The sequence below is a fragment of the Phoenix dactylifera genome, chromosome 7, assembly GCF_051530095.1.
Source record: "Phoenix dactylifera cultivar Ajwa chromosome 7, Ajwa_hap1_PhDact_Kaust_v1.1, whole genome shotgun sequence".
Lineage (NCBI taxonomy): Eukaryota > Viridiplantae > Streptophyta > Magnoliopsida > Arecales > Arecaceae > Phoenix > Phoenix dactylifera.
Genome location: NC_143196.1, coordinates 32,244,758 through 32,266,195, shown reverse-complemented (window position 1 = coordinate 32,266,195; position 21,438 = coordinate 32,244,758). Strand labels below are relative to the sequence as shown.

Genomic DNA, 21,438 nt, shown 5'->3' with positions numbered 1-21,438 from the left:
ACCCTTTTTGCCGCCCTACCACCGTAGATCGCCGCCTCCGCCGCCGCCTCCGCCTAATGCTTATAGTCCACCAAAGCCTCCAAAAACACCATCAAATATGTGCAAGTCTCCACCACCGCCGCCGGAGTACAAGCCACCCATATATAAGTCTCCACCACCTTCCAAGTATCCACCGCTGCCGCCAAAGCCATACAAGCCTCCACTAGAGCCACCTCTAATATATAAGCCACCACCACCAAAATATATACCTTTGCCGCCAAAGCCCTACAAATCTCCTCCACCACCTCCAAAATACAAGCCACCACCGCTAAAATACAAACCTTTGCCTCCTAAGACATGCAAGCCTCCATCTACGCCACTTCCAACATATAAGCCGCCATCACCAAAGCACAAACCTTTGCCTCCGAAGCCGTACAAGCCTCCACCACCGCCACCACCTCCAAAATATAAACCTTCGCCACCGGAGCAGTACAAGTCTCAACCACCTCCAGAATACAAGCCACCACTACCACATTATAAACCTTCACCGTCGAAGCCATGCAAGCCTGCATCACCACCACCGAAGCCATGCAAGACACCATTGGCGCCACCACCACCACGACCAAAAAATAAACCTTTGCCGCCGAAGCCATACAAGCCCCCATCACCACCACCAAATCCATACAAACCACCACTTCCACCATTACCACCAAAGTATAAGCCTCTACCGCCAAAACCATACAAGCCCGGACCACCCCAGCTTCCAAAATACAAGCCGCCGCCACCACCTGCACCAGCATCAACAGTGCATAAACCTCGACCGCCACCCAAGCAAATGCCCTCGCCAAAATACAAGCCACCACCTGCACGTAAGACCCCGGTGCCCCCACACAAGCCCGGCTACAAGCCTCCGCCACCGCCATATCAACCATATCCTGCTTACGAATATATTTCGCCGCCCCCACCAGGAGAGCCAACAACAGACCGGGAGCCGCTGCCACCTTACTATCCTGAACCAGGAGTGCACAAGTGATCTGGAATTCGCACGACCAAGGGATTCTTTACGGGCATCTACTCTTGAGCTCTCTCTCCCTCAGCAGTCATGCTGAGAGAAACTAGTCATGTTAAAGTCCAGTCAAGAAGCATGCAACTAGATCTTTTGATCATTACGTGTTCGATTTGTGATGAAATGAAGCACTTGAAACATGCGAGCAGCTCTATTTAAATAAAAACAATAGCGAGCAAATCCTGCGCCAGTTCAAACTCCTCCCCATGGCATTCTTGCCGATCAAAAAACGCGCTCACAGTTACGCAACCGTGAACAAGCATACATGCGCGCACACAATTTTGACCATCTACTGAATCCTGTTGGCATCCTCTTGACCGCTGAAAACGTGATCGCATCGTTGCTACCAAGCCAAGAGGGATAGGGTGTGCTGATAACAATAACCTGAGTTCGAATCTTGCCCCCTATCCACCTGAAAAGTGGTTCAGGCTTTAAGGTCGTTCGCTCTGACAAACTACATTTCAGATCGATGATCTCATGTTCCCTTTCATCGGCTAAACTCCTTCGAGCACCATGAAATTTCTCCATATTTATTTTTATAATGCAGCACGCGAGCGTATCTCAAGACCTCTCACAGATAAACCACGTAGCTGCAATACATGCACTGTTTAAACAATGAATGTCACAAGATAAATACCGTAATTTGGTTGATCTGACTCAACCTTGCAACCAAATCGAACGGACATAACAAATAATATTACAGAAGATTAAGAGTCTCCTGCTAAAGTTCTTAAGTTTCTTTCAGTGTCATTGAAAGATGAGTGGAATGTAATAATTTACAATTTCATGACATTCCTGATGGCATGCACCTGTCCCAGGCAACTGCAGAAGTTATTGAATCCTATGGGGCACAAAATCTTCATCCATGTGCCATAAGAAAAGTGGTGATTCAACCCAACTGTAGGCTTCGGGTTGGCAACTCTTTGGTGGAGGTCCATGGAAACCACTGGAGGATGAGCCAAGGCTGTACTAGAAATTCCTCCCTTTATATTGCATTTCCTGTAGCATTAAGATGGTAAGCCAAGCTCAACATGAGATGGAATAACTAAACAAAAAAAATCAAACAATAAAGAGAAGGAATGATGAGGTCATAATCACAACAATGTAACAGCATAAATATACATGACTTTTTCAATTAACATCATTCTTTCTTTCATACATCGGAATTAAGATCATGGAAGAATGAATAGCTGAAGTCGGCACTTGGGAGTGCAATGATTTAGAGTTCTCATGCCGAAGTATAAAAGAAGTGTAATATTATACGGGTAAAAATCAATGGACAACCAAACATGGAAGTTTATTTCCATGGAAATCGAGTAAATAAATCTTGCAGACAGCCAAAGACGATAATGTATCTAATGATTGAATAAATACATGATTGCAAGCAAAGTTATATATTTATTTAAGCTCTTTATTGCATTCCTTCTGAAGCAAAACATTATGATTGGCTGCACACAAATGGCTTCAAGTTCTCAACCAAGCATTCTCTTCAAAATTCACAAGACATTAAACAATCACACAGATGTTTACTTCCTGTCAAGACAGCAACACAAATTTTTGCGAACAATTAAGGGTCTTTCTTAAGAATCTGAAGTGAGATTGCAAGATTAGAGGATCAACCAGCTAACCAGTTCATACTAGGTTTACCAAACTCGTCCACAAGGACATGTTAACAGATGCCTGCAGGGCAAACAAAAAGAACGATGTATTTTACTCCAATTAAAAAGTAAAATATGATCTCAGCCACCGCACATAATTTTGTCATCTTGCTCATAAGTTTATAAGCAGCATTGCTCCTTGGTTTACCTATTTTCTGTGGCATCTGTTAATGATCATTTTTTGCATTATATTAGTCTCACAATTTAATGATCAAGATTGGTCTAGTTAATCAATTGCATTTGTATTGCATCATGTGACAGAACATGTAAGTTGTCTCTTTCTTGTGTCATAGCATGATCAAGTTCAATCTATGTTAGGTATGGCTGTTATTGAATCCAAAATTATAATAGTAAAAGCTAAAGCAGCCTTCAGGATCTCAAGATACAGTTATTAAAAGACAGTGGCTTTTATAAGAGTCAGAAATAATCAAATAACACAAGTTTGATGTCTAAACCCAAGCTCATATCTGAAAACTATTGCATAATTTTATAAATAAAGTGGAAATCTTGAAGACGTCTTGAATTATTCAAGTTTTATGCCTCCATGATTGGATCACAGACATAATCTTATAATGGTAACCAACCTTGAAACTTCCCGATCATGTGCAGAAGAGCCTAGAGGTTGACTGCTGATTGACCATGACCAAAGACTGGTCATGCACACTTAGGAATTCAAAGAAACACTGAGGAATAAAATAAGTGGATTGCCAAGTTGCTCATAATTTTCGAACAAACATAAACCGCCTCATTAACTTGAAAATATTGCAACAAAGTGAAAGACTGGCAATCTGGACACTACTCAGTAGCTGTTAGCTTTAGATGTAAGAATTTCATCATGAGACTAGATTCCTCATGATCTTTCTAATTATAATCACTTACCACCATCGGAACAGTTATTGACTTTTAACCAATAGACCTTAGATTGATAGATTAAAAAAATTTGATGATCTTCAGCAAGTGGGTTTTTTTCCCAGAATATATACAAAAGATAGATCATAGAACATTCATCAACCATGTCTAGTTTGATCAGGTCATAAACTAAAATTTAGTGCGAACAATCAAACCTTGATATCATCAATAACTTAACCCAAATTTTAATTATATTGTGACTCTTCCTAGGTACCAAAACATTCACCATATCACTGGTGGAGATGGGAACCATTAAAAGATTTGGTTCATTTCTTGATATTCTTGTATTTTTAAAATATTTTTATATTGGTATTTTTTAGCGTGGTTTTAGAATCTTGTTTTAAGTCGGGTTGCAGCACAACAATCCTCCTTTAGGTATATATAGTGCTGAAGTTGTCACAAAGTTAATAGGATTTTACTTTAGCAAATTTAAGTACAAGGTTTAATAGGTTTGCATTTTATAGAGAAGGCATTCGATGTCCATGTGGAGATTGGCTACTAAGTGGATATTTGGAAGTAAACACTACAGTGTACCTGTAAAAAGCATCATGAAGAAGCTATAAAAGGATCCCATGGCTTGCCACTAAAAGGCATTGAATTTGGTTTTTATTGAAAAACAAAATCTTTTGGCCACGTTTGGACCTCCTAATTTCCCTCTTCCTGATGTCTTGATCTCTACTAACAATATCATACCCTACACACACTATTTACAGAATTTCAGTTATAGATCAATTATGGACTGTTGTTTAGTCTTAAACCCTTCAAACACTATTCCTCCAATCCTCCCATCCGAAAAACCCTATGTCAGATTTATTTGACCTCTTGTTTTCCCTTAATATCAAAAATTGACCACTGAGGCTCCTATATGGAGGTTCAGCAAAACAAAGAACATAGCCCTGACTTAATCCTATTCCAAGGTCAATGCACTACAGGACATCCCTGACTGGTCCTACATCGCTTCATGTCTGAAACTCATCCACATTTGAATAGTTTGCCCTAATCCATGTGTCAAACAATGGCCTTGCTACTTTGATACCAAATTGATGTAGACCTTCATGATCAAGAACACAAATGAGACTCAATATATTCTTATTCAGATCTTCAAAAAAGAAAAACACATGATCATATGGATAAGATTGAATCAGCAAAATACATCACCAGTATGAGTCTACAAGTCCAAGAAAAAAACTAGATCTAGCCACAGCTCCCACACAGGAAAAAAAGAAGATAATCAAAAAATAAACTGAAATTCAATTGAATATAATCCATCTCTTGTGGGAATGGCCTTACAACCCACATAAAACCCTCAAGAAAACTTGAAGCCATGAGAAACCTTGACAAAGCCCTTAAAATGAATAATCCTATCCATCAAAATGAACTTAATAAATATGCATATTCAACTCTTTGTGGCACCTCCTTCTAACTAGATAACTTCAATCAAATGGACCTCTGAAATGCGTCACATTGAGACAACCTGAAATCATACATTACAAAATCGAAGTACACTCCTAGGTGTAAGCTTACGGCCCCAAACGAAAATATGGCTATGCTTAGCACCAAAAATAAACTATTCAAATTAAAATCTAGATATAAAGGCTCGTCCATCTCTTCGCAAAACAAGTTTCAGGCTAAAAAAATGATTACAGAAGAAGAACGATCCCTATTGGTTTTTAAATTTATTCTCTTCAACAAATGAGAAGCTCACATCATATGTCTAAATGATGTGCATTTCTTTAAAGATAAAATTGCCCATATACAAATAGATATTAAAATGAATTTTTATGTATGTATGTATATAATAAATTTCAAAAGTTTCAAGGATAGAGATATAGTTCTAGACAACTAGATTATCAAGTAATAGATTTTTTTCACATAAAAATGATAAGGTGCTGCACTGTATTATAGAAAAGCATTTTGCAGATCTTCCCCTACCAACATTCCTTGCTGGAAACATCTGCAAGCACCAACCTGGCAATGACATAATTTGGCAGTTCTAAGACGCTAACAGTAATGTGTTTTATCGTATCATTTGTTCCTGAATAACGATGAGGAAATTACCTAGGTGACAACGTTGAAGATGATTTAACCTCAGTCTAGTGCATTGACCAAAATTAAACATTTTGAACAAAACATTGCGAGTTTTGCAAGGACTAAACCAGAATAATCAGTCAATCTAGAAAAGCTTGTTTTCTCAAGAATTGACCAAAGTCACTGAACCATTTTAAGAGTCTGGTAAAGCATAGTCAGGCATAGCAAAACTAAAATAAAATTTCATTATCAAATTCACCTATAACTAAATTGACTTAGAAATCACTGGAGCACTGAAGATTGACACTATAAGAGTAATGAAATTCAACGAAGCTCAAAAACCTAGTTTTTACATTATCAGCTTTTTTCTAATACTGTACAGATCATCAATTATTTATCAATTAATTAAGAGACAGATGGAACAGTCCAGCATTATTTGATTAAAGTTGATCTGATTAAGTCCTAGAAACTTAAAAAATACACCTTACTTGCAAGGCCTACACAAGTCCAACAGAAATCATAATGCATGTTGAAATTTAAGCACCAATTGTCAACTAAGGATGAAGACATAGTAAGATATCAGGTGATCTAACTTGTAACAACAATCTCAATTATTTTTAGGTTACAGGAAAGATTGTCACAAAACCTAAAGATTATAATATTTCTTAGGCATAAAGAGCTCGAAAAGGAATATGTTAGTGTGCATATCTTGGTCATTTGGATAGCCATGTTTAGTTTAATTGTTCAACATTAGGTATATAATAAATAAACAAATGATCAAGATTTTGTAGGAAACATAACATCTTTTTGAATACATCAATTTTCAAAGAAGTGATAATCCAATCAATAAAAACTGAGAATATTCTAGGTAAGATCTCAAAAATTCCATAAGAAAATAAAACTATATAGCATTATTATCAAGTCTAAGCTACATTATACATTTCTAGCAGTCCTTAGCATAGTTCAAAAACTCAACTTCAAATTCAGCTGAGTTTGGTCGGCTCAAAGATTTAGCCGATTTCTCGATAAATCTTGAATGTCAATACTTGATAATAAATTAATAATGTGAAAAATACATATAATATTGTAATGAAACACTAATTGTGTGTATGTATAAACTGCAAATGCAAACATGTAGGCATAGTCCCCGGTAGGGGAAAATGGATGCGAGAAGCAATACTTAAGCAAGAATTTTAAAAAAATTTCGAAAACAAAAAACAATATAATTATATGAAATATATGAATAACATTGAATATTATAGGAAAACAACAATGAAGCTAATATGCAATCATTTATATTGGCTGGGCCTAAATAAATGCCAATATTGACAGGTTGTTAACGATGGAGTTTGACCAATAATCCCTTATTTTCACTAAAAAAATGTTTCTCACTTTTCCCCCCATGAAACAAAGAAATGTTCATAAATGACATATGGGAATATGTTTAATTTATCATATCTCATCTTATCATATATAATGTGAGAAAGGCTTTGTAGCAGGACTCCCCAGCATTTTCCTTTCTTGTTAGAGCGATCATGATCTAAAAAGGTCGAATTTTTCACTACTTAAAGGAACTCATCATGAAAAGGTCATTGCTAATTTGGATATTTTACTATTTTAGTAATATTATTCCTATTGGGTAAGCAGAGAAAGAATCCATGGCAGCCCGTCTCCTCAGCTCCGAACAAGAGGACAGACAGGAGAAGGCTATAAGTGCCTCGTTTCCTTCCGCTCATCCCCTCTAATATAGACACCCCTTTATGCAAATACTCCTCTTTACATTCACTCCCTTAGAAATCATAAAGCAAAGTTTGTAAACTAAAAGATGAAGTTTATTATCAAACCAGGTCCTAATGATCATGTTTGATGGGATTACAACCTTCCATCTAACACTCCTGCCATTTTAACAAACATCAAAAATCTTGGTATTAGTGTCATTTTCAAGGGAGTAGGGTCATCACTGTCATCCTCCCCTTTCTCTCTAGGATTGCAACACAAGACAGTTGGTATCCACAGAGGCTGCTGATTAGAAAGGGATTTGGGCGAGTGGATTGGCAAAGGTGGACTGTAGCACCACAAAGCGGTGAAACAACCACCAAAAATAATAGTGAGCTGCGGCAGCAACCTCTCTCTCTCTCTGTGCAATAGTAAACAGCTCGTCGCGATCAGCTTTTTTTTTATTTGTGAGAGATGGCAACCAGTGGGCACAATAAAAATGGGTTAATATATCTAGAACTGTCAATTGGCTAGATCGGAGCTAGAACCAAAACCAGTCTAGGGTTTAAAACACAGGCCTAAGTGTGACCTACCCCAAACCAAGCCTGTGGGTACCATGTCTGAGCTCAACTTGACTCAGTGTTTTCTTGGACCAAGCAAATCTTCAACTGGGCAATTATTCATTTTCTACCAAAATCCCAGCCCAGGCCCATTTCTGAAATTAATCAAGTTTTCTAAAAGTAGGGGCGAGTTGGGCTCCCAGTTAAAAATTCTAGCTTGAGGCCAGGAGCCAGATTTTTCCAGGTTACGTCTTTGTGCTGCTAGGGCAAGCCCAGCCCATTGACAGCCCCAAATATATTGCCTCAAACCCAATTTAATGGAACAATCTGAGCCAAGTTTCACCTTATCCCAAAACAATACTGGGATTGAAAGTTCTATGTACATCATGTCCAGCATTGAGCCGAAATCTTACCAAGTCAACTTGGCAGACTTTTGAGTCCACTCGGCGAGTTTGTGGACAATAAGTCTTTAGCTACATCCTCACCCACATCATATAAGTCATATTAAAATTACAATTCTAGAAAAGCAAGCCTTAAAATTGCTTTGTATGAGCATTTCCTTTTATAATACTTTAAATATCGAATATGTAAATACCTAAGCAGCTGTTTGAATTTTGAAATTCTATAAGGCAAGCAGTTTTAGCATTATTCATCCAGAAAAGGGGGGAAAGGAGTCACTTTTCTTTTTCCACATGGAAAGATACAAACATAAAGCTTAACTAGGAAACTATGAAGAACTCACCTTGTGACAACATCTAACTTCCTACTTATCAAATATTAATGTTAATTTATTTTCAGAACTGAAATTTTGCAAAAAGAAAATTAGTATTACATGCATTACAAAATAGTGTTTTACTATGAAAATAATTCACTAGAAGGAGACACTAATAGTGGTAAGAACAAGACGGAAAAAGACATATAGATAGCTCACAGGTGGATAAGTTGGCATGTAATAAACTGGCCGAGGCTGCCCAAGAATCATCTGCTGTCCATACTGCAAAAGATGATAATGATGATATCAGTATAACTGCTCATACATCAGGCAGGTGAATCAAAATCACGAAGTTGCACCCTGATACACAAATTCTACATATATTACACAAATTTAAAGATATGCAGATCGCATACCAAAGGGCCATTTGGATGGATATATGCCTGGGGAGATTGCATTGGTGCAGCCTGTGGATTGTAAACAACAGGCTGCTGCGCACCAAATGATGGTCCGATCTACAACAATTGTTCCATGTTAATAAGGGATCTTGATGTGATAGAAATTTAAAACTGTAATACAAGCTACAACCAGAGACAAATTTGACACGGCAATAAAAGATATAAAAAAACTACAAATAGCAATAACTGTTCTGAACTTCTAATTGAAGGGAATGCAAGAAGAAAATAAATCATTCCCCATGAAACTCTGCAAGAAGACACTGACATCCAATGTTTATTTTGGAAAATTAGTAGCTCACAGCAACAATAACTAGGGTGCAAATGTAACCTATTCGTACCCATCCTGTTGAGCGCCAAATCAGTATCAGTTGAGTGGAAATTCTGGAAGAACAATATCCTTCTTTAAAAATTTAAAAAAAAAACTTTGACAAGCAGGAAATAAAGAGCTTATGAAGGCATAGTGGAAAAATAGTTCAATAATTCAACTTATGAATTTTCCTTAAGTTTTAGATGGCCAATCTGGCAAGCCTCTGGTGCAAGCTCCAAACAAGTCGCAAGCAGATATAATGACCAAATTTAGTTAATACTTTCCCTTTCCATAGCAGAAATTTATAGTATAACATGATAAACATCATATTTGTACAATGCATATTCAACAACATCATGACTAATTGAGCGTTCCACTCCCAGTTATAAGAATACAAATTACTCGTACTAATTTGAGACATCACATGATGTATAGCAGTTTTCGACTTACTGAAACAGTGCAAACCTTACTGAGAGTCGCCAGTCATTGTCTATATAGTGTCGGGTATGACTATATATTGGCTTGTGCAAACAACAGTGCATAGCAAAAATTATGAAGATATTGTTACTTGTGCATACATTAACCCTTTTCTCCTGGCTGACAATAAGAAACTAAACTAGATAGCACTGCACCATCGTGAATTGCTGTCCACTAACAACATGAGAAACAAATCAGATTTGTAGTATATCTATGTCAAACAAACAAAATTTGACTAGACTGATGATCTGAACTGGTAAATGGCCATTTCTTTTCCACACATTTTTGGCTAAAATTAATATATGATGGTATCAGCAACCTAGTATTAATCCCAATAACAGGCATTTAAACAAATTTCAACTGATGCAAGCATCATTTGAAGCAGGAATTGGAAATACAACTCAGAATATGAGTAACCTTTATTCAATAACACTTTTGAAAGCAGAGAAATAAGTTTTGCAAAAAAGCATCAGCTTCATACCAATCAACAATGTTATAAAAAACAGTGTATGCGGATGCATGGGTAGATGCAGTCCCATGACCACCTTGCATTCCATATGCACACATACATACACACATACATACATATGCATACATATATATACATGCATATGTGTACATATATACATGTGCATATGTGTACATATATACATGTACGTATGTGTACATATATACATATATGTATATATAAATGTGTATACATATGTATGTATGTATGTATGTACATATGCATGCATATTTATATGTGATTTGGCCCATTTATGGGCCATGGGCCCCCTTAGCAGCAACATGCAGCCACATGTACTGTCCACTATTATGTAGGCCTCGACAGAATAGCAGCATCAGGTAGACGGTTGGGTTGCATCTTAGATGTGGATTTTGGGCAAGCCAGATGCAGGCATATGTAATAAACTAATAACTTCAAGTCATTTATAATATTACAATTTTTATTATTGAATATCAAAAATTCTGTTGTAAGTGCTAATCTCTAGTTATTCTTAATAATGTTGCTGTAGTTATTTCTTTATGTATTTCATTTTTAGAAACTGTTTGAAAAAATACCAGTCAAATATCTGCCCACTTACCACAGCTTAATTTAGAAAGTTGCTAATCTAGGCTTCAGATAAGCATAATTTTGGCAGCAATGAGATTTTACTACACATGAACGGATTAAAACAGATTTAAAAAAGATGAAGTAAATAATGACGTTATATACAAAAACTTTTTTTGGTCAAAAAAAAAAAAACAGGGTTCGAATGGAAAGGTCGTCTTTAAATACTCACCCCCACGCTAACAGGCATGCCATGCATATGGGGGACAGCTGGCATATTACTGGCATAATAAAACGATCCATCACATGCCGGTGCGTGCGGCCTTAACGGAGCAGATGGCGTAAAACTTTTAGCATTAGGATTGAGCTTGAACTCCTGGATCACAAAAATAAAAGGGAAAATAAAGTACTATACAAAACATAAAGAGGAAAAATAAAGGGAAATAGAAGCTTGTCAATCAAGTCAGGAACCAGCTTGTAGTGAAAAATTACAGTTGAATTTTAAGCATGGTCAATGATCCACCTTAGCATTAGGATTCAATGTTGACTTTTCTGAAGATAATGATCCTACTGAAGAGCTTGGTGAAAGACCAGGACCACCTGAAACTGAGCCAGCACCTACACACTCAGAAGTGGATGATGTAGAACTAACAGGTCGTAGAGTGGGATTTGCAGCTTCATTAGCAGAAGACAATTTGCCAGATATTGCAGAATCTGAAGATTCATCAACTGGACATTTATTTCCTGGAACAGAAGATAAAGGATCATATGTAGTGGCACCAGGGGGCAGTCCTTTCACATGCACCGATGGGTGTATATCTGCAAAAAAACACGTCATTTTGCATATGAGAAGCCATAATGATATGTTTGCAAAAGCAAAACTAAAGCAACACTAAATCACCATGGACAGGGTAAAAACATAATGCACAAACAGGTAGAACTGCATAATAACCAATCCTGCAGGAAAAATATTGACAAATACCAACTGAGAAATTTGCAATCAATATATTGCAGAATGGTAGCAACATAATGTACAATCTTTGAGCAAATGAGAAAGTCAGTTATAGATAACTTCTTCAAGTTAAATCGTGACATATATACATATACAAATATACATATTTTTAAATATCTATGCCTGTATATGTGTGTGTGCATATAGACATGTGTATATTTAGAGAGAGAGAGAGAGAGATGTCAATACAAGTTGCAGACCCTGCCCCTCACAACTTAGGTGATAAGGCAGGGGAGATTCCATTAGAATCACTATACACTTAATTAACAAGTTAAGTAAATCTGGTTGCTGAAAGACCATATGATTTCAAACCAAACTGCATCTTCCTTCTTCAGAATATCTAAAATCATGCGGTGCCTTTTATTCCAATAGAGGGTCATATACCCTTTCCGCAACCTTTCCTCACAAAAGTTTCTTTATGGTTTTAATCATCTTCTTGGCTATCGACTATGTGAAAAGCTACCCATCAACCCTTAGTAGGTCCATCTCTGATTTTACATAAGCATCTGCGTGGGTAATTCATTAAGGATAAAAAAGTTCTATAACATCATTGAAATTCTCATCTCCATATGAATTTATTTAGCATGAAACCCTTTGCAATTCATAATATCCTAGCACCCAGCACATGTGATGCATGTGAGAGAAAGGTGTAGTTCCATTAGTTGGGGCATTTTTGGATTAAGGGAGAGTGGAGTCAACACTTAGCAGTGGAATCACCACCAATCATTCACAGTACAATAGCACGATGTGCAAAGCCCGTAGTTGACCTGATAAACTTCACATAAAGCAACATGTTTTTTAATATGAGTCCCTAAATCCTAACATTGGAAACAAACCTTACATATAATAAATACATATAAAAGATTGGAATAAACTTTCTCTCATGTTTCACCATTTAATACTACCAACCAGCCAGCAATAAATATGTTTACATACAACCGCTTCTTCAGTAGCCAAAAACCAGTTTTAAAGGAGTTCTGCATACAAAACCCATAATAAAGTATATGTTCCTGATAAACCATTTATATATAAAGTTAAGACATGAATCTCAGCCTATCTTCGAGTCATACTTACTAGCATGTTTTAAACTTCCAACACGTATTTAATTATTTCGTTTGCAATATCATGTATGTAAAAATAACTGCAAGCTCAAGTGAAAAATACTTGTTGTTTAGATTTTTGACCCACAACACCCATAACAATCAATTATATTAATATCACACACACACACACACACACACACACACACACATATATAAGAAAAGGCAGAAATGTAAAGAAAAAACATATAGGACTTCTACCAACCCTCAGATTTTGATGTTTGAGCTTCCTCGAAAGCCTGAACAAGGAGAAAAAATGAGTCAGATGCAAGTGAAGGGGAAAAGAAGTTCATGTATTAATCTTGAGATAAAAAGTGGTGTTTCTCAAAGTTACTCACGACTCTATCTGTGCACTCATTCAACAAACTCTTTTCCGCATCCTGATCTTTGGTCTTCTTCTTGTCCAACCTAACATACAGAATACAAAATTAAGAATTAATGTAATAAAAAGTTACAAAATTTCCATCCATCACACAGCTCATCAAGGTATGTTGTGCCGGTACAGGTTGCCCAATGGCACAGTTCGGTACAGTACTGCGCCATCCAATGCCGAGCCCATACCGATACAGCAGAGTCGGGGAGGGAGGGGACGAGAAGAGGAGAGAGGAAAAGAGAGAGAGAGAGGGAGGGAGAGGGAGAGGGGGAGAGAGAGGGAGAGGGAGGGGAAGGACTAGAGGAGGCTAGAGGAGGGCCGGAGGAGGGCTCTGCCCTCGGTTCACCTATCTTGAACGACTTCGCTTAAACACATCAAAATAAAAAGAGGTCCATGTTTCATTCAAAACAGGGAAACCAAGGCGGAGCTCTTCCTCCGGCCCTCCCCCTCCCTCCCTCTTTTCCTCTCTCTCTCCTTCTTCCTCTCCCCCTCACTTGCCAGTACCGAGGGGCAGAATCGTGCCGGTCCACCCCAAGTACAGCTTTGTATGCCCCGAACCAGGCAGTATGCCAAACCATACAGCTCATTATATGATTGCCAAGTTAAAGGAACAAGATTAGGAAATTTTGAAAAGAAGAATACCAATAACGATAGTTAGGCTGCAAACCTGTTCTTATCATCCATGAATGACGAACGCTTTGCAGGAGAGTTGGATGTTGGCTGAGTAGCATGATCAGTGGAACCAGAAACCTGTACATCCTTATCAGCAAGGATTTGTGAATCCTCATTCTGCACATTACAAAAAATGCAGAAGATTCTGCTCATGTAAGACAATATTATTTTATTTCATCTACTAATCATTATCAAATAAAAAATCAGACAAAATTCTTGCCAATTATTTTCCTGGATTTTGGTTTACATGTCAAGTTCTATATAGAACCATTTAAGAAATATTATTAGATTATATTTTCTTCAACCTCAAGTGTTTCTAATCAAGTTAAATCATAAAATCAGACCATATATACATTATTGTTGCTTCAAAATACTACAAAATCTGATGGCAGTGTTAAATGTAAAAGATTGCAAGCTTTAACCGAATAGTTTAACACTTTAATCTCCATAAAAACTACAAGTAGATTTGCAACGCTATTTTTCATTTATATATACTACTAACAATCACAGAATGCACATATAGGGAAAGATCTGAGAATAAAAAAATGTAAAAACAAAGTTCCATAAAAAATCCATTTGGACCTGTCACAGTATGGGTTCGAAATTAAAAAAGTGTGGAGCCCATATTAACATCTCGATAAATGATAAGCGGCCATATAACTAACATCATCACAAGGAAACAGAAATGTAGCTCTTCAAACATTCAATAGAAAGGGAATAGAGAGGGAGGGAGAAGGTACTCAAAGCCGTACCACTGATGGGAAGGTAGATGATGCCTGGGCTTCACTATTAACTTTCTTGCTGTCTTCACTATAAATTTTCTTGCTTAAAACATCAGAATATGACCTACTAACCACAGACCCGAAGGAGCCTCCACAGGTTTCTGCATTGCAGGCATCCAAAAAAGAGCTTTCATTTTCTTCATATCTGCCATCATCATCTTCCCTTCGTACTGCAGAATATCTGCTCTCCTCATCAAGATCAACATTTTCAGGGAAATTGATACCTCTTTCCTGTTGAATGAATTTAAATAAGTTAACCAACATGCTAAGAAGCATGGCCCATTAAAGCAATCAATGCGGCGTCACAGAAAAGTAACCTCAGCTAAATGAGAATCATGTGTTTCCTCTCCCTCAATTTCTCTAGCTATTCTTGAAGCTTCAATTTCGAGTTCTTTCATTTGAGGACCTCTCTCAAGCTTTGTTGTGTAAAGTTCCTCGTTAAAGGTACTCTTCACTCCAAACAAAGTTTCATTTGTTTCAAATTGATCCCAATTCCTGGGAAGTAAGTGTTTGCAACATAGTGGTCAAATTTATTATAATAAAGTTGGTAAAGATGCTATTGTATTGCTTCAGAATGCTAACATAACAGGTAAGCTTAAAACAAGAGAAGTAATCCAATTTCAGATAGATGGTGGACATATAGAGGTTCTTAACTTGAGAAAGGGAAAACTCTGATTTTTTAAGAAAATGCAATTCTGAAACTATGTATTGCAAGCATGCCTTATTTAAGAAATAACTAGACACTGGTAAGTCATCAATGTCATGCTTGAGAATGCATATAAAGAATGAAGTGATGCAGGATACATAATCTAATAAGAATCCAAAATGTTAAAATATATTTATGTCTGGGTTAATGTTTTGAAAAATAAAAGTATAAATTGGACAATATTTTTTAAAAAAATTAAGCCATCATAATTTTAAAGAGAATAAAACTAGAAATGTTGCTAAAGATGACCTAGTTACAAAAAGAAAATTCTAGCATGCTGCCATTCATGATAAATAAGTTAGTAATCCCCACCTATTCCAAGTTCTGTCAAATATATTCTCCAATTCAGGGCATGCTGGATCATCTTCATCAGGAGTCCAGCGCTCAAGCTCTCTCTCCACTTCCACTTGATGAGAATGAGAAATAACAGAATCTATCAAGAGATCCTTGCGCTTCTCCTTTGGGTGCCCATTCATGAGTTCATCGCTACTTAAGGATGCCTCCTGATATTTGATTAAACATCAAGTGCGCCATTACCAAAAGTGCTACCAGAAGTCAGGCACGTGACATAATTATACAAGAAATTGCTAACAAAGTAAAATGAAAAATCATTTACTTGTGTTGAAGTTACGGTTCATATTGTATGTGTGCAAAGAGAGCAACTTTAGAATGAGATCAATATATTATACTCAAAATTCTTAGAGAACATGAAATAATAGAACAGCATAAACAAGAAGCTAACCAAACCTTTGCAAAAATTTGGACAAGTTCTCTAGAAGGTATGATCATAGTTTGAGGCCTTTTAACAATATCATTAATCGGCTTATGTCCTCTGATGGAACCATCCTTAATCACTTGAGCCATTTTCAAAACAACTCCTGCAGAAAATAATCAAATACTTAAAGGAGATACAACATAGGGAGGTACTGACATCAGGAAGGAGAAGACTATTTGCTTTGCAGGCAAAACAGAAAGAAAGCATCTACAATACTATCTAAATCAAGATCCTTCCATAAGAAGGAAGCATATACAGAAGCCCATAAGCATACCGAAATCTTTGTCAGTAGTTGCTGAATGAAAAAATCCAGATATTATAGACCCATTTTTCACAAGAACTTCCACACGCTGACCAATAAGATATGATATGACATATATTAGTCGATCACGTAAAGGACCTGCAACACCTCCTAGTTTGCTTCCATTTGCTAAGCCTGAAATGAGAAGTCTGTTAGAACTAGGCAGAGGCAGCACCACAAGCCAGACTTGAATAATCTTACCTGAATTACTGAAATTAGCAGAAGATGGCTTTCCAGAGTGCGTCCTATTATCCATCCTGGCCCCCGTCTCTCTATCAACTCTCCTACGGCCGAAGCCATTGGCAGAAGATCTGGGCGCCACAGCTTGTTGGACATTCATTCTCCGCTAGAGATTCTAACCATGCAGGAACAAACAGAAGATAATCTAACAATCACATCTAAACAAATTGATTCTGATGCAGGGTAGATAAAAGAGCAAGCAAACACAAGGCTCCCACCACTGCAGGGTGTGGGGAGGGTCAGATGCGCACAGCCCCTGCATGCCGAGAGGCTGTTCCTATATTCCGAATCCGTGACCCCCGGGTCACTAAAAGAGCAACCTTACCGTTGCGCCAAGGCCCACCCACCAGTCAAAGAATAAGTATTTACAGGGAAAAAATTGTTTGCAAGACTGTAACTCATGAAGGGATTAGGGAAGAACCAGCTTTCTAATAGTCACCAGAGCCCCTACAAAAAACTCTTTTCTTGAAGGAAATATATAGAAGGCAGGGACTCCTAGAGTGGAGATCCTCGTACAGCATAAATTCTAAGAACATAAGAACAGCAATCAAGAAATCAAGAAACTTAAAAGATGACATTTGTAGTTTCCAACGGGCAAGGATTCCCAGTGCCACAGATCATCAGAAGCAGAACCTCACTCTCAACCAAAAAAAAAAAAAACAAGAAGAAGAAAAAGAACCAGAACCTTACCACAATTATCGAGCACTTAATTAGAGGTAAACCGGAGTCCATACAGAAAGCCTATAGGCTGGAGCATGAGGGGCCCAGCCCGGCCCGATCAAAACTAGGGCACAAAGAATCCATACGATTCCATGGTCGGTGGAAAGAAAAAAAAGAAAGGGGCGGGCAGCGGTGATCTTGAGCGGCAGAATGGCCGCCGTAACCCGGCGAAAGAGGACCAAGGTAGAGAAAGCTAGTGTATATGTGCATGCATCTGTGAGAAATAGAGAGGGAGATGGGGGGGGGGGGGGGGGGGCCTACCAGATCCGGCGAGGGCAGCGTCCTTCGGTGCGCAGCAGGGGAAGAGAGAGAGGGGGAGATATAGAAGGAGGAGAAGAACGACGATGACGACGAGGCGGCGGCGGGATACCAGATCCGGCGTCCTCCGTGAGAGACAGGGGAGAGAGAGGCGTCCTCCGCGGCGGCGTTAGAGACCCGGCGAGGCGGCGGCGAGGCGGAACAAAGAGATAGAGATAGGGAAAGGGAGGAGACGGGGGACGGTAACCTGGTCGACGAGGAGGAAGGGGCGCAGGGGCTTTCTCCTGGAACCAGGGTAAGTGGGTGATCAAAGATATATTCGAACTCGGATTGTGTATATATATTAACAAAAGAATATTATAATGTTTATATTTATTGTATTGCGTTTTAATTAAACTTAGGCCGGTCCAGACCGGGTAGGGCTTGCATGGGCCTCAGGGGATGGGAAGAAGACTGGGAGAGACTGAGTAATAGGGAATGGTCTTAGAGATTAGGTATGGCCGTTGTGAGATTAGCAAGGGGTAAAAAGGAGTAGGCATGGATGAGACTGGTGTTATAGTTAAATGGATAAAGTGAGGTGTAAAAAATAGGATGGTCAAAAATAATGATGGATGATGGAATAAGAATAAATATGGATTTGAGAAATGGAGTATAGAAAAATATAAAAATTATCGGTTGACATGCGTATAAAGGTTTGTTTTACAAATTGAGTATGAGGGTAAATATGAATACGAATACAAAGCTAGTATGTGATGGTAAATGAAGATCCTTAATGTTATGTTAAAAGTGGTCCTCTATTTATACTGAATTAGCTTTCTGTAGGCTACTTGCTATTAAATAGATATAATACGACACATATTATTGACTCAAAAGCACGAGGGACCGGGGTTACCTGCAATAATGCTAAAAACTCTCTATGATTCAGATCAAAAATTTGATAAAAGAAATGATTGGAAACTTTTTATGAGATCTATGGTGATCGCAGAGGAGTTGGGTCTCTCAAAATCCACCATTGACTTCTTTCGAGCATGCAAAAGTGGCCTTTATAGGGATCCTCTCGATTTTGATATACGCCTTCTTCTGTCTCCCTAAGAAAGAATACGAGACGACATGTATTGAGGTTAGAGTTTTATGGAAAAACAATTTTATTCTTGTATGTATTCCATTCTTTTGATTTTAGTAGAATCTTTGCTCCATCTTTGCCCATGGATGTAAACCTATAGCCAAACCATATAAATCTCTATGAGCATTATGTTTCTTTCTTACTACCTTCTTGAATCTCTTTAATTTCTTCAATCATATCTACGCATATTCCAACATATTGTTTTATTATTATAATAACAGTATCAAGAGTAATGGTTATTATTTAACATTTGTGCCAATTGAAAACATTTTCATATTTACCATAAAAATAATACTTGCACAACGAATAGCCAATTGGTCAAGTAAAATCATTATTTGCCATTACAACTACATTTTTTTGTTACAATGATAAACAACATCTACTGTAATAATCATTGAATTATTTTTAATTGCGTAATATTAGTCCAAACAAATTCAGATGGATAACAACATTAGTGACCAGTACAATGGTCAATAAAAGAGTTGGAGAGGGTATTATACTAGGATTTATATGTTGTTGGAATCTTGATTTATACAACAAACCATTCTATTGCAGGGGTTCTACGCATAGCTTCTTTTTGACAAGGAGTGAAAGAGAACCAAGAGTGGCTGATCATTATACTAACACAGAAATATTTATAATCGATATTATTAAAGTTTAGTTTCATCTTAGTAGCAGCCCTAACAAAACTTCAGCAAGAAAAGTGCAACTAGTAAAAAAGTAATATTTAACAAGAATCTCACAATCTAAAATATTTTCAATCTGTATTTGAATAAATATTCTAGATTTCAAATATCAACACCACTATCAGTTCTGTAAGTGATATATTAATCAGATAATATTCTTTATGTATTGTTTATAATAAAGGTTAAAGTGGTAATAATATTCCAAAAGATATCCGGTGCAGGATCACGGACCCAAGCAGTCCATCGCGAGCAATCTCAAAACATATTAAGAGAGAAGACTTTACCCCTTTCTGAATTTCAGAAAAAATTAAAACAATTATAGGAAAATCATCTAAAATATCTATAAAATTTTTAAAAAATAACTGTTAACTAGATATATTAAAGTTATGTAAATATGTTAAAATTTGAAATGAATTTTAAATTTGAGTGGGACTCCTCCTGATTATTTTTTAAAAAAGGTGAATTTAGAGTTCTTTAGAAAGCCATTTATTATTTTATGAAGCTATGTCAAAGTTAATTAAGAAAATTTTCCTTTCAAGAATATTATCCTTCATTTCTTAATTATTTTTGGAAAAAATATTGGTTGTCTAGAGGGCACATAGACAGAGGAAAAAATTAGTTTTCAGAGTTATTTTGAGAAGCCATTAATTAATAAAATTTTCCTTTCATGAAAATTTTCTTTAAGCATGTAAAGAGAAAGATTTTTTTCAGAAATATTTCCATCCACGTACATAAAAATCATTAATTTTAATTATTTTAGGAAAATTTGTTGGTTATTTAGAGTCCACATGCATTGGAAGAAAAAAAATCGAAATCAGAGTTATTCTAGAGAGCCAGGAAGCTGTGTCAAAGTTAATTATGAAAATTCTTTTAGAAATCTAATTTTTCTCCATGAATACGGAGAAAAAAATTGGAAAAATATTTTAAGAAACCTTTTAAAGTTTGTTTAAAAAGCCATTTAGAGACTTCCATATATTTCTTCCTATATTTAACATGCCAATCCTCATTTGAGAGTGAAATTTGCTAAAATAAAATATTCTTCACCTCTATTTCTTTCTCCATGGAATGAGTGTCACCCTAATTGAAGTAATTGGGAAACCAAAATAAAATCCTCATTTGACATGTCAGCTGAGATCATGGCGATCAAAAAGATTAGATATATCTATATAAAAAATATATATTTATCTTACTACAAACATTCAATTGTTCCGTCAAATAATTTATTTTCTTCACAAATGCTGATATTTTATTAGTAATATATTGGAACCAAAATAATTATTAATTACTAAATAAATTCACGCAGAATTTATTTTTTTATTTTATTTTTAAAAAGACTATTTATTATTCTGTCACGTAAATTTATTTTTATATTTTTGTTATCTCCTCGTGCATTATTCAGGTACCATTCTCGTACACCTGAAAGGCCCTTTCACTACAATTCTTGGTTGCGAGAGAGGAGACTAACCGAACCATGACCCTGAAGACGAGCTATCCCAAACAGAGGAAAATTTCGCAGTGCTGCCTGGCCTCGCTGGCATGGGGCCCTGAAAACCCCCAACCCATCAAATTGGATCACTTCTCTTATCATTGCGTACTGAAGACATCCAAATGGACGCAATCAGAAGTTTCTTTCGCCTCAGAAATTTTACACTGGCGAGTATGCTTCAAATCTTCATAGTGGAAGCAGCAGTAAGTAACCGGCACATAAAATGACAGAGCTTAGCATCTGTGAAAAAAGAAAAGAGGCCAAGAGAAACGAGAAAGAAACA

At 36.9% G+C, this 21,438-nt stretch overlaps 1 protein-coding gene across 1 annotated transcript; it reads right to left on the bottom strand.

Annotated features, from left to right (window-relative positions):
• Window positions 1–1,632: 1,632 nt before the first annotated feature.
• LOC103712838 (polyadenylate-binding protein-interacting protein 4-like) lies at window positions 1,633–18,200 on the bottom strand. Its single transcript, XM_008799494.6, has 15 exons — window positions 17,864–18,200; window positions 16,844–16,997; window positions 16,616–16,777; window positions 16,314–16,444; window positions 15,879–16,069; window positions 15,178–15,355; window positions 14,831–15,091; window positions 14,074–14,195; window positions 13,372–13,441; window positions 13,239–13,272; window positions 11,445–11,740; window positions 11,154–11,297; window positions 9,045–9,143; window positions 8,848–8,910; window positions 1,633–2,044 (listed from the first exon to the last, which is right to left on the bottom strand). Exons 2-15 carry the CDS (start codon window positions 16,980–16,982, stop codon window positions 2,015–2,017), a joined length of 1,920 nt encoding a protein of 639 aa, XP_008797716.2. The 5' UTR covers window positions 16,983–16,997; window positions 17,864–18,200; the 3' UTR covers window positions 1,633–2,014.
• Between the last annotated feature and the right edge of the window lie 3,238 nt (window positions 18,201–21,438).